The sequence below is a fragment of the Chionomys nivalis genome, chromosome 23, assembly GCF_950005125.1.
Source record: "Chionomys nivalis chromosome 23, mChiNiv1.1, whole genome shotgun sequence".
Classification (NCBI taxonomy): domain Eukaryota; kingdom Metazoa; phylum Chordata; class Mammalia; order Rodentia; family Cricetidae; genus Chionomys; species Chionomys nivalis.
This window is the reverse complement of record NC_080108.1, coordinates 13,142,306-13,154,851: the sequence shown is the minus strand read 5'-3', so window position 1 is coordinate 13,154,851 and position 12,546 is coordinate 13,142,306. Positions and strand designations below refer to the sequence as shown.

The window sequence follows — 12,546 nt, the reverse complement described above, 5'->3', positions numbered from 1 at the left end:
CACAGTTTCTCAAGACCATGAATGTAGAGAAACTGAGTCCATCAGCATGAAGGGGCTGTGTCATCACCCAGCAGGCCGTTCCCAGAAGTGAAGGCTGGCCGCTTACTCTAGTGATCCACCACAGGCCTGGGGGAGCAGAGCAGATGTCAGCATAGCTGCGGAAGTGGTAACCAGATGAGCCAACTCTGCTGTACCAACCACAGCAACAACACACGATTTGCCTGTCACCATTAACATTGTATGTGGGCACTAAACTCAGTCTTGCTGTCTTCTGAGTGTCACCCCAGCCTGTGCTGACCTCCCTGGTATCTGAGGCCGACACCCCCCCCCCCCCCCCCCCCGTCCTCTTGAGTACTGGGCTTATAGGCACCATGTTGTTGGAGGCTGCTTGTTCATTTCCTGGCCGCCCAGACTCCTGAAATAATCACACAGAAACTATATTATTTACAATACTACTTGGCCAATAGCTAAAGTGTATTGTTAGCTAGCTCTTACATCTAGAATTAACCATTTCCATTATTTTAGGTTTTCACATGAGTGTTGCTGCCTATCCGCAAGATTTCAGCTGGCAGCTCACGTCTTTCCTCTCTGGTGGCTACATGGCGTCTCCAAATTCCACCTTCCTTCTCCCAGCATTCAGTTCAGTTTTCCCTATCATAGGCCAAGACTGTTTCTTTATTAACTAATGGTATTCACAGCATACAGAGGGGAATCCCACGTTATCTCCTCTTTTCTGTTTAAATAAAAAGGTTTATTTATTTGTTTTTTGGTTTTCCGAGACAGGGTTTCTCTGTGGCTTTGCAGCCTGTCCTGGAACTAGCTCTTGTAGACCAGGCTGGTCTCGAACTCACAGAGATCTGCCTGTCTCTGCCTCCCACGTGCTGGGATTAAAGGCATGCGCCGCCACTGCCCAGCTAAAAAGGTTTTAATTTTAACATAGTAAAATTACATATAACAAAACAGGTAGCTAATGCTACAGAGGCAGCCTGTGGGGCTGCCCTGTGGCAGGGTGGGATTCTGAGCTCATGGGGTGTTCTGTTTTGCAGACTGATGAAGAGAAACAGCTGGACTTGCCTGTGGTGATGCCGGTTTTTGACAGAAACACCTGCAGCATTCCCAAGTCTCAGATCTCTTTCATTGACTACTTCATCACAGACATGTTTGACGCCTGGGACGGTAAGGAACCCAGCACCCTCCTTAAGGAGGGACTTGCTAGTTAGTTAGTCGGTTATGTAGCGTAGACTTCCCAGGTGGAACAGAGAGAAAGAAGCCTGTCAGATAAGAGGCACCCAGAGAGGTTCCTAAGGATGTCCCCAGCTCCCTGAGCCCTGAGGGCTTCTCTGGGGGAGGGGTGCAGAGCTGATGCCCCGCAGTTTGTTATCACATTACTGCTGACTCCCTTGGCCCTTCTTAAAATGCTGGGGCAGGGCATAGCTCTGTGGTAGAAGGCCCAAGTTCTACTCCCAGAAAGAAAATAAGGAAGCCCGAACCCATAAATAAAGCCGCGTGAAGACACTGCGTCCCATTCTCTCCCCAGCCTTTGTTGACCTACCTGACCTCATGCAGCATCTAGATGACAACTTCAAGTACTGGAAAGAACTGGATGAGAAGAAGCTGCGCAGCCTCCGTCCCCCTCCAGAATAGAGCGGGGTGTACATCTGGTCTGAGGCTCTGTCCCTCCTGTCTTCTGCAGTGTGTTAGGCAGAAGCATTGCCTCATCTGCAGAGCCTGCGAAAGGACACGGGAACATCAGCCCTCTGTGGCCACCATCTGATGTCATGTTGCTGCAAGGCTCCTTAGTAAGGCACCCGAGAACTCTGGCTTGTATCAGCTCTACGTTACCACAGGCCCGAGGGCCCTGCAGAGGTGACCCATGGCAGGGCAGTGACCACCGTCTCTCCTAGTTCCTTCAGTAGACAGGACAGCCGTGGGGACATGTCTCGAATCTCAGGAGGGCCAGCTGCTCGTTTCGGAACACTACTGGAAGTGACTTCTCCCTTAAATCGACTAGCAAATGAGACAAACTTAAGGTTGATTATCCCAATTATTAAATGTTTTATTTATTTTATTAGAAGTTTGACATTTTCTACGAATTTAAAAATACTTCAAAGCCAAAGCCACCTTCGGATGCCACAACCATATTTACGATTAATTCTCATTGTTTATGAGTTGGTGCACAGACTTATTTTCATAATGCAGATTAGAATATAAATGATACATTTTATCACACTATAGAAATGTTAAACCCTTGTTGATGTTAGTGGGGAGGGATTTTTGCTGGTGGGTTTCACTCTAGCATGCAACAGAGCAGCCACATCCACAGACCTGGTTCTGAGCTGCAGCTGTGATCTCAGGAGTTGGCAGGTGTGCCTTCTCGGAGAGAAAGTTGGATGTGACCATTTTGTCCTAAATTTTATAATTGCATTTCTAAGAGCCTGCCTTATTTTATACCATTTCTATAAAATATGTCCTAGAAAAACAAAGCAAACCGGGACACTTAGTGGTTGATATTTTATAACTAACATGGGGTATTTGATTCTAGAAATGTATAAAGGTGATATCTCTTCATGTTTTTAATGAGCATAATACTATAAAGATGACAACGACATGTCAGAGTGTTAGTTTCCTCTTAAACCTGTATTTTTTCTGGATGAAATTAAACTATTTGTTTTTAAGAAGTCATTTGTTGCCATTTCTTTGGTACTGTCTAATTAAAAATATTTCTAATAATCTTTCTAAATTAGGAATAGACATTTCCTTCATAGAACAAACGAGCAACTAAACAACTTTCTAGGGTCCTGTGGCCAGTTCTTCAGTGTGACCGGGGAGTCCTCCATGGAGAACTGGCCCTTTATCCTACACGAAGATAACGGACCTAAGACAACTAGGAAGAAGCATCGTTTTCTTCCTTCCTAGTGCCAAGGAAGGAAAGGAAAGGAACGCCACAGGCAGTCTCTGCCACCATGGGCTAAGAGACAGCAGAACGGGATTTTCACCACAAAAGCTGCTAATACAAGAGGAGAATGAGGGGCCTAGCACTTCTGAAGATCTAATTACAAAGTGAATACAATGTTGTTTAAAGCAACAGATCTGAAAAGACCCACATGAGACATTCTAGCCCAGTGCTTCTTAACCTTCCCAATGCTGCAACCCTTTAAATACAGTTTCTCAGGCTGTGGTGACCCCCAACCACATGAGATCCAGGATGAGAGCAAAGGGGAGGCTCCAAGCAAGGCTTGAGCTTGGATGATTTGACAGCTGCAGTCCTCGGAATTAAAGGGCACCCCGAATCCGTGACCTTAACGAACGTCTGAAACAAGGGTGTCTGTTAAAAGGTTGTCTGGGCTCACTGTTTTGGAAGTTTCAGTCCACACCTACTGGGCGCTCAGTGGGGACTGAATGCGGAAGGAGGTTGAGTCCTATGTTGCTCTTTTGGAACATGTCCCCCTCCAAGCCAAAGTCTCTACCACCTCCCAACAGCGCCAGACTGGGAACTAAGCCTTTAAGATGTGGCTTTTTGTTCGTGATTTTTGCCCCCAAGACAAGGTTTCTCTGTAGCTTTGGACTCAGAACTAGCTCTTGTAGACCAGACTGGCCTTAAACTCACAGAGATCCCCCTGCCCTCTGTCTCCTAAGTGCCAGGATTAAAAGCATGCACCACCACTGCCCAGCTAAGACATGGCTTTTTAGAAGACCTCAAACTACAGCAACATATAAGACAAATCCACACGCGGCCATCTGTAGAACATGGCACTCAAGAGAAAAAAAAGACCTGGAGATTGTCACTGGGGGGTCTCAGCTGCCAAAACATCAAAGGAGGCTCTCAACCTGGACTCGCTTAGCTACACTAGTGTTCAAAAGTGACCATGGGGGGCTGGAGAGATGGCTCAGAGGTTAAGAGCATTGCCTGCTCTTCCAAAGGTCCTGAGTTCAATTCCCAGCAACCACATGGTGGCTCACAACCATCTGTAATGGGGTCTGGTGCCCTCTTCTGGCCTGCAGGCATACACACAGACAGAATATTGTATACATAATAAATAAATAAATATTTTTTAAAAAAAAAAAGTGACCATGGGCCGGGTGGTGGTGGCGCACGCCTTTAATCCCAGCACTTGGGAGGCAGAGGCAGGTGGATCTCTGTGAGTTCGAGACCAGCCTGGTCTACAAGAGCTAGTTCCAGGACAGGCTCCAAAACCGCAGAGAAACCCTGTCTCAAAAAACCAAAATAAATAAATAAATAAATAAAAGAGTGACCATGGGTAACTTCAGACGTGGAGACACAGTTCATTAGAGCCTCCCTGAAAAGGCCAGAGATGCCCTTTAGACGGCAGATCCAGGAAGGGGACAAACATCCCAGCAAAGATAGCCAATGAGTGTGAGTGTGTGTATTTGAGAGGGGGGGGGGAGGAAGAGGGAGAGAGAGGGGAGAGGGAGAGAGAGAATGGGGGGTGTGTGTGAGGCGGTAGCAGTGACAACCAGGGATGGAAGAAACAGGCACACAAAAGGTAAGCTAATTGTTAAAGAGATCAAGATAGAATTGTCCTTGACTATGGCCAGGAAAGCCTGCAGAAGCTGTCAGAGGATTTAGGACAGAACTCAAAATGACCAAGAGGAGAGCAAGGATAAGCCATGAACAACACAGCCATTAGAAGACAGGGTGGGGTGGGGACATAGACTAGAAAAGGTAAGAGGAGAGGCATGCATACAAATAAGGGGCGCAGAACTCTGGAGAAATGTGTAAAGGCACTTTCTGACATGAAAATGTAGAAAGTCGGGCTGGAGAGATGGCTCAGAGGTTGAGAGCACTGGCTGCTCTTCCAGAGGTCCCCAGTTCAATTTCCAGCAACCACATGGCTGCTCATGACCATCTGCAATGAGATTTGGTGTCTTCTTCTGGCCGGCAGGCAGATATGCAGGCAGAACTATGCATATATAATTAATAAATAAACCTTTTTTTAAAATGTAGAAAGTCTTAAAATTATACCAGAAGCTTGAGAAACCACAAAGGAAATATCGATAAAAGTTATAAATTCTAAGAAAGATGTAAGATTTGGACATGACCCACAGAAGTCAGAAGGTTATGGAATATTATGGTATGTGGCTACACATCACAAAGGCCCTTTGGATTAGCATGCTCTAGAACTGACCACAGCCACCAGATATGAGAAAACAAACTTCTCACACATCAGCAGTGGAAACTGGGCTGTCACCACCACTTTGGAGAGCAGTCTGGAAAAAAATATAAATCCTCAACTCAGCAACTTTGGATCTCAGACTTTCCGATGCTCGTTAGGAGATATGTTCAAAGGATATTCTGCCTGCGGTCCTGTCGTGGTGAAAAGCTAGCAGCAGTCTGGATGTCCTCGGGAGAATAAGGAAATGATGGTGGTGTATACGAATTATGGTATTTTGGCTTCTAAAGCTCCCCAGTGACAGTCCTGCTGCCCGACGTTCACAGCTCTGGCCAGGATCTGGTGACTTTCTTCTAACCATGGGAATATGGCAGAAGAGATGGGTGCTGCTTCCGGGATCTGGCTGCGACTTGTTTCCAAGGTCTGCTGCAGGCTCTTCAGGAGGTGACTGCCAGCAATCCTTGACTGGTCAGTTTACCATTTCAGTCTCTGCGTCCACTAGATTCCCTGTGTGTCTGTGTCCCCCTCATCTACAAGGACACACCAGTCACTGTACTCAAGAACCACCCCAAACTGAAGGAGCATCTCACAGTTCTTACAGGAGTTTGCATTCTGAGGGCACTGCCCCCTGGTTCCTTGCTTAGTCTAACAAAGCTGTCACCTCTCCGGCTAGGCCCCTGGGGATAGGAACGTCAGAGCACAGCTGACAGCCAGCAAGAACCGAATCCTGGAGTCAGCTGTCCCAGAAACACCTCAGTACAGCTCAGAGACTATCAAAGCTCCGTTCCTCACCCAAGTAAACCGAGGCAGCTAAGCGCTGTTGCTTTGGTCTTTTTATTTGGATTTAAGACAAGGCTTCTCTGTGTAGCTCTGGCTGTCCTAGAACTCACTGTAGACCTGACTGGCCTCAAACTCACAGAGATCCACCTGCCTCTGCCTCCAGAGTGTTGGGATTAAAGGCGTGCGCCACTGCCACTCAGCTGGCAGTTAAGGATTTTAAGCCAGTAAGTTTTGATTTTGTTTTTTGTTTTCTTTTGTCTTCCCCAAAGCAATACAGTCTCCATACCAACTATATTAAGCATTCAGAAAAATGAGTTAGGGCTCTGGTGTCGTCTAGGGGAAACTTCAAGAACAATACAGAGTGAAGAGTCAAAGAAGCGCTGTGATACCCTTTGCAGAAATGTCTTCTGATTTCAAAATCAAAACACGGTTCGTGCTGTAGAAATTAGTTGGTGTTTAAACTATAAGTTTACAGATCCTGTGAATTGCCTTGTGTACCAGTGGCCTTACTAGCCCAGCAGAATGTTCGACATATAAAAATCTGTTAATGTAATCCACCACATAAACAAACTACAAGGAAAATAACCACGTGATCATCTCATTAGATGCTGAAAAGGCCTTTGACAAAGCCCAACACCCCTTCATGATAAAAGTCTTGGAGAGATCATGGATGCAAGGAACATACCTAAACATAATAAAGGCAGTATACAACAAGCCGACAGCCAACCTCAAACTAAATGGAGAGAAACTCACAGTGATCCCACTGAAACCAGGAACAAGACAAGGCTGTCCACTCTCTATTCAGTACAACTATTTCTATTCAGTACAGTAATGAAATTTTAGCCAGAACAATAAGACAACTAAAACAGGTCAAGGGGCTACAAATTGGAAAGGAAGAAGTCAAAGTATGACTATTTGCAGATTATATGATAGCATACATAAGTGACCCCAAAATTCCATCAGAGAACCCCTACAGTTGATAACACCTTTAGTTAAGTGGCTGGATACAAGATCAACTGAAAAAAAAAATCAGTAGCCCTCCTATATACAAATGGTCTGAGAAAGAAATCAGGGAAACAACACCCTTCACAGTAGCCACAAGTATTATATTTTGGGGTATTCACCAAGCAAGTGAAATACCTCTATGACAAGATCTTCAAGTCTTTACAGAAACTGGAGAAGACATCAGAGGATGGAAAGATCTCCCATGCTCATGGGTCAGTAAGATTAACATAGTAAAATTGGCCATCTTACCAAAAGTAACATACAGATTCAATGAAATCCCCATTAAAATCCCAACACAGTTCTTTACAGACCACAAAAAAACAATACTCAACTTCATATGGAAAAACAAAAACCCAGGACAGCTAAAACAATCCTATTTAATAAAAGAACTTCCATAGGTATCACCATCCCTGATTTCAAAGCTTTGCTACAGAACTGTAGTAACAAAAACTACATAGTATTGGCGAAGACCCAGACGTAAATCCACACACCTATATCCCAGCACTCGGGAGGCAGAGGCAGGTGGATCTCTGACTTTGAGGCCAGCCTGGTCTACAAGAGCTAGTTCCAGGACAGCCAGGGCCACCCATGATAGTAACTGTTGATCTGGACTTTCTACTCTGAAACACATCAGAAGCAAAAAGACCGAGAGGGAAACAGCATTGCAAAAGACACATCTGAGAAAGGACTGGAGGGTCATTTCAGAACGTGACAAAGACGTCCAGTTGACAGGCAGACAACAACGATACCGCACGCGTTAGGAAAATGCTGCCTGACACCATGGCGGACTGGGACGTGATCTGCACGGCCTGCACGGAACACCACTAGATGCTGACGGGAATGCAGCGAGTCGTACAGCTGGAGAAGCACAAAGTGGTACAGCCATGCCTAAAGGTAACTTGGTAGTTTAAAAACAATTATTTTTAAAGGTGTGTGTGTGTGTGTGTGTGTGTGTGTGTGTGTGTAGGAGCCCAAGGAGATAACAAGAGGACACTGGGTCCCCTGGAACCAAAGTCAAAAGTGGTTGTGAGCCACCATGTGGGTGCTGGGAGCTGAACTCAGGTCCTCTCCAAGACCAGTGGGCCCTTAACTGCTGAGCCATCTCTCTAACCCCAGAAAACACTTTTTACCACAAGATCTGATGAGCACAACCCATGATGTTTGCCCAAAGGGCTGAAACTACATCCACATAAAATCTGCTGGACATTTAGGCAGCCTTGACCACTGAGCTAGGTCCCCAAGCCCAATATTCTTTTTTTGTTGTTTGAGGTAGGTTCTTACTGGTAAACAGGCTGGTCTGAATTTACAAAGATCCTCCTGCCTCTACATCCCCCAGTTCTAGGATTATTAGACCAGGTTGGCCTGGATCTTGGAGATCCATCCATTTGCCTCTGCTTCCCAAGGGCTGAGATTAAAGGCACGTGCCATCGCCTCCCGGCTTGAATAAAATCTTAATATGTTAATTCTTTATAAGTGGAAAACAGACATATAAGGCATGGCATAAGCCCTAGATTTCACTAGAGAAAAACTGGGATGTCACCTGTTTAAAGGGAAAGGAGGGAGGGAGAGAGGGAAGGGGGGAGGGAGGGAGGGAGGGAGGGAGGGAGGGAGGGAGGGAGGGAGGGAGAGAGAGAGAGAGAGAGAGAGAGAGAGAGAGAGAGAGAGGAGAAAAGGAGCAGAAAGCTTGCTTCCTACTTTCTTCAAAGAGGCAGCCGCTGGAAGAAGTGGCCACTGAGTCACAAGGTTGCCTTTTCCCTGGTGGGCCCTGAAACAATGGGCCGGGAGTGGAGACCCAGCAGCTCCCGCAAGCCAGGAAGAGGCTGAATCAACTTAACAATTGTCTCTCTCATCCTGCTGTGCCCAGAGGAAACCTCAGGCCTCACAACTGTCCCACATGTGGCCACGCAGCCTGTTAACCGGCCCTGAAGGAAAGACTCCAAGGAAACAAAGTCCTCCAGCCACAAAGGTCTGAGCCTGTGGCTGTGGCACCCCAGGGAAGGCGCCGGCCCTCCCTGCAGAAGGAACAGCGCCCAGCGCCAGCGGGACGTGTTTCCACTCGCCACCCTTCCCGTTTCCTCCAGCCCCGCTGCGCCTTGGCCTCCAACCCCACCTGCAAGGCCGGGTTCCTGGCTGGTGGAGCAGAGCAGGGCCCTGTTTAATCTAGAAGGACGTACACTCAGCCGCCAGGAAGCAATAGCATTAGCTCAGGGGCCAAGAACAGCACTGTGTGGGAGAACAACGTGGGACGGTCCAGGGCAGATCAAGGCTCTCTTATTGTCCGGGAGAGAAAGGGGAGCCGAGCGGAAATGATATAGATGGAGGGGAGGGAAGGAGCTTTCTAAACATAGGGAGAGTTTGGAAAATCACTGCCATTCCGGGGATCAGAATTAAGTTGGCAGCGCCCACAATCTCCTCTAACTCCACCTCCAGGGGCTCTGGCGCCCTCTTCTGGACTTCAAATTCATGTGCACCCACCCTTCCACATGTACACATAAATAAAAATAGGGGAAACTGTTTAACATATCCAACGACGGAGAGACAAATTTTTTTGTTGTTCTTTGGCCTTTCGAGACAGGGTTTCTCTGTAGCTTTGGAGTCTGTCCTGGAACTAGCTCTTGTAGACCAGGCTGGTCTCGAACTCAGAGAGATCCACCTGCCTCTGCCTCCCGAGTGCTGGGATTAAAGGCGTGTGCGCACCATTGCCTGACCAAAAATAATTTTTTGGGAGAGGAAAGAGTCCTTACTCTTGTCAACGAACACTCCTGAAAGGAAGCTGTGTCTGCAGAGAATGGCTGACTGGTTCGTTTTGGTCCTGTGGGGAGACTGGAATCTTGCGGGTCCAGAGGCCAATTATCTATTTCAGGCTGGTTCAAGTCTCAGAATAGCCGTCTCTTGTCCACCTGTGTCAGAACTAATTATCTGACTAGTAGACAGAAACATTTTAGAAAGCTGTGCGGTGGTGATGCATGCCCATAATCCCAGCACTCCGAGGCAGGAGGATTTCTGAGTTTGAGGCCAGCCTGATCTACATACAGAGTAAGTTCCAGGACAGTCAAGGCTACACAGAGAAACCCCGTCTCAAAGCAAAGCAAAACAAACACAGCTACCTTTTAGAATCTACTAACTTAGCACACCGCTAGCTCCCACCATCCCAAGCTCGGCACTGGCAGCATCTTGGGCTCCTGTCTCACTATACCTCTCTGATGTACCCCCATGTGTTTTAAACTTGCCTTGATTTATGACTCTGTTCTGTAAAACTATTAAAAACCTTCATGAAACTGCCTCCATGTTGGAACATGGGATCTAAGGTAAGCTAAGTCTGTGTTCCCAGGCCGTGGTCACTCAAAAGGGCTCCAGAACAAACAACCTCTTGCTCCCTTTAAGATGAGAGCTGAGTCGGCTTTTTGTCTGTGCTCTGCAGGTGAGAGCATTTGCAGGAGTGTGAGCATGGAGTTCGGATCCCAGACACCGCAGAAACGTGGGCGGGCAGGTGAGAGGCCTGCCTGCAATTTTCATACAGGGAAACAGAGCGAGCTGCTGCGGGCCAGATTAGCCTAAATGGTTCTGGGAGAAACCCTGTCTCCATACACAAGGTTGAGAGCAATGGAGGAAGACACCTAGCCAACCTGGAGCCTTGCACTCACTCACTTGTGTACCAGTGCCCTCCCCCACCCCGTGTGTGCATCCTCAGTTATAAAGGTTGATCTATTTTATGTGTATACAGTTCTGTCTTCACGCTCACCAGAAGGGGGCATCTGATCCCACCATAGAGGATTATGAGCCCCCATGCGGGTGCCGGGAACTGGGCTCAGCCAATGTTCTAACCAGCCCTCCAGCCCCCCACATCTTTTTCTTCTCTTTTCTAGAGATGGGATCTCACTATATAGTCCTGGCTGGCCTTGACTCAACAGGGATACAGGATAAAGATGCGCATTCTCAAGACCAACTCCAGGGCTGGGATCACCAGCCTACACTCCCTACATTCCAGGGAAGCAGGATATCAACTAAGCCACAGCCCCATGGCCTTTTGGTTCTTGGTCTTTGTTTTTTTTTTTAAACAGAGTCTGCTGCCCTTGGACTCCTGACTTCCAGCTCGCAAAGGCTGGGGTCCCAGGTTTGTGCCACCACATCCAGCTTTGAGCTTGGCTTTGGTCACTGCTTATAGATGGGGTGGAACTTTCAACAGAAAAAGACTTTAGGAAAGGACCGTTCTCCTTTCTGGTGACTCTATGAGGGGACAGAGTTGGTAGTTCCTTAAAGAATATTAATATCAGAAACATCTCTTTTAACATGAATTATTCTGCTGGGTGGTGGTGGCGCACGCCTTTAATCCCAGCACTCAGGAGGCAGAGGCAGGCGGATCTCTGTGGGTTCTGGCCAGCCTGGTCTACAGAGTGAGTTCGAAGCCAGCCTGGACTACACAGAGAAACCCAGTCTCAAAAACCAACCAAAGAGCTATACATTTCCCCCAATACCACTGTAGGAGGCCTTTCTTGTCGGACTTTCTCTGGGCCGTCAGCCCCCAAATAATGGCATGGAGACTAAGAATGCTAAGCTTCAGCTCTTTTCAACGAGCTCTTATTACTTAAATTAACCAGAATCTATTAATCTATGTGCTCCCATGAGGCCCTTTCCCTCTCCTCTATTCTGCACGGCTGACTCCCTCCACGCCTCCCGGGTGAAACTCACACACCTTGATTCATCCCGAGCTCCCCTTTCCACCCAGAAGTTCTGCCTAACCTCTTCTGCCTAGCTATTGGCCACTCAGCTTTTTATTAAAGCAATCACAACAATGCATCTTTATACAGTGCACAAATGTCCCACAATAAAACATAGTCCACAGAATTATATACGAAATTAGAGTAAACACGATTATTCAAGGGTAAAGCCTGCTACCTTGCACATGATTATAGGAAGAGGACAGCCACTTTAGCTCGGGGTTCCCTAGCTGCCAAAGCGGAAACAACGTTGAACCAGTAGTAGTGACTATGGGAGACTGTAACAAATTATACTGTAACCGTCACATGCTGTTGGGCTTGTTGAGAACAAGATGGGCCACCTTGTCACAGACTCAAGCGTGTTTAATTCGAGTGTCCTCCAAGACTCCCTGGCCGGGGCAGGCTGCCCCAGCTCTGTGATAGGGAGAAAGGAGAAGAGCAGGTTATCCCGGTCCTGTGACAGGGAGAAAGGAGAGCAGGCTGCCTCGGCCCTGTGACAGAGCAAACAACTAATGACACGGATCACACTGAACCACTTCCAACAGAGGCCACGCCAGTCCACCCCAGGGTATCGAAGCACTATGGTGGGACAGCAGGCACTCAGTACCACTGCGTCAGCTGTTTCCCAGCCTTTGGTAGCCGTCGCTGCTGAATGAAGGAGGCACCCAAATTAATGCTTTATCTATCTGTTGCTTGCTATTTGTTCCTTTATTTTTGCTTTCTTAATAAACTCAGTCATTCAAAACGGAAAGCACAGTTAACCCAGATCGTTCTCTGGGTAAAACCAAGACTCTAAGGCGGCCCTGAGACACAACCAAACTGCTTATATAGAGACATCAGGTTTCTTAGGTAGGAAGCACTTACAGCATTTGGGAGGTAGGTCTCTGTGAGTCTGGGGCCAGGCTGGTCTA

General features: G+C 47.3%; 1 protein-coding gene across 1 annotated transcript in view; it reads left to right on the top strand.

Annotated features, from left to right (window-relative positions):
* The window catches only part of Pde8a (phosphodiesterase 8A), a 102,314-nt gene extending 99,643 nt beyond the window's left edge, over window positions 1-2,671 (top strand). The window contains exons 21-22 of the mRNA XM_057755971.1: window positions 1,047-1,176; window positions 1,538-2,671. Of these exons, the coding sequence (XP_057611954.1) occupies window positions 1,047-1,176; window positions 1,538-1,644 (237 nt within the window). The 3' untranslated portion in view covers window positions 1,645-2,671. The remainder of the gene's footprint in view (window positions 1-1,046; window positions 1,177-1,537) is intronic.
* Window positions 2,672-12,546: the final 9,875 nt, after the last annotated feature.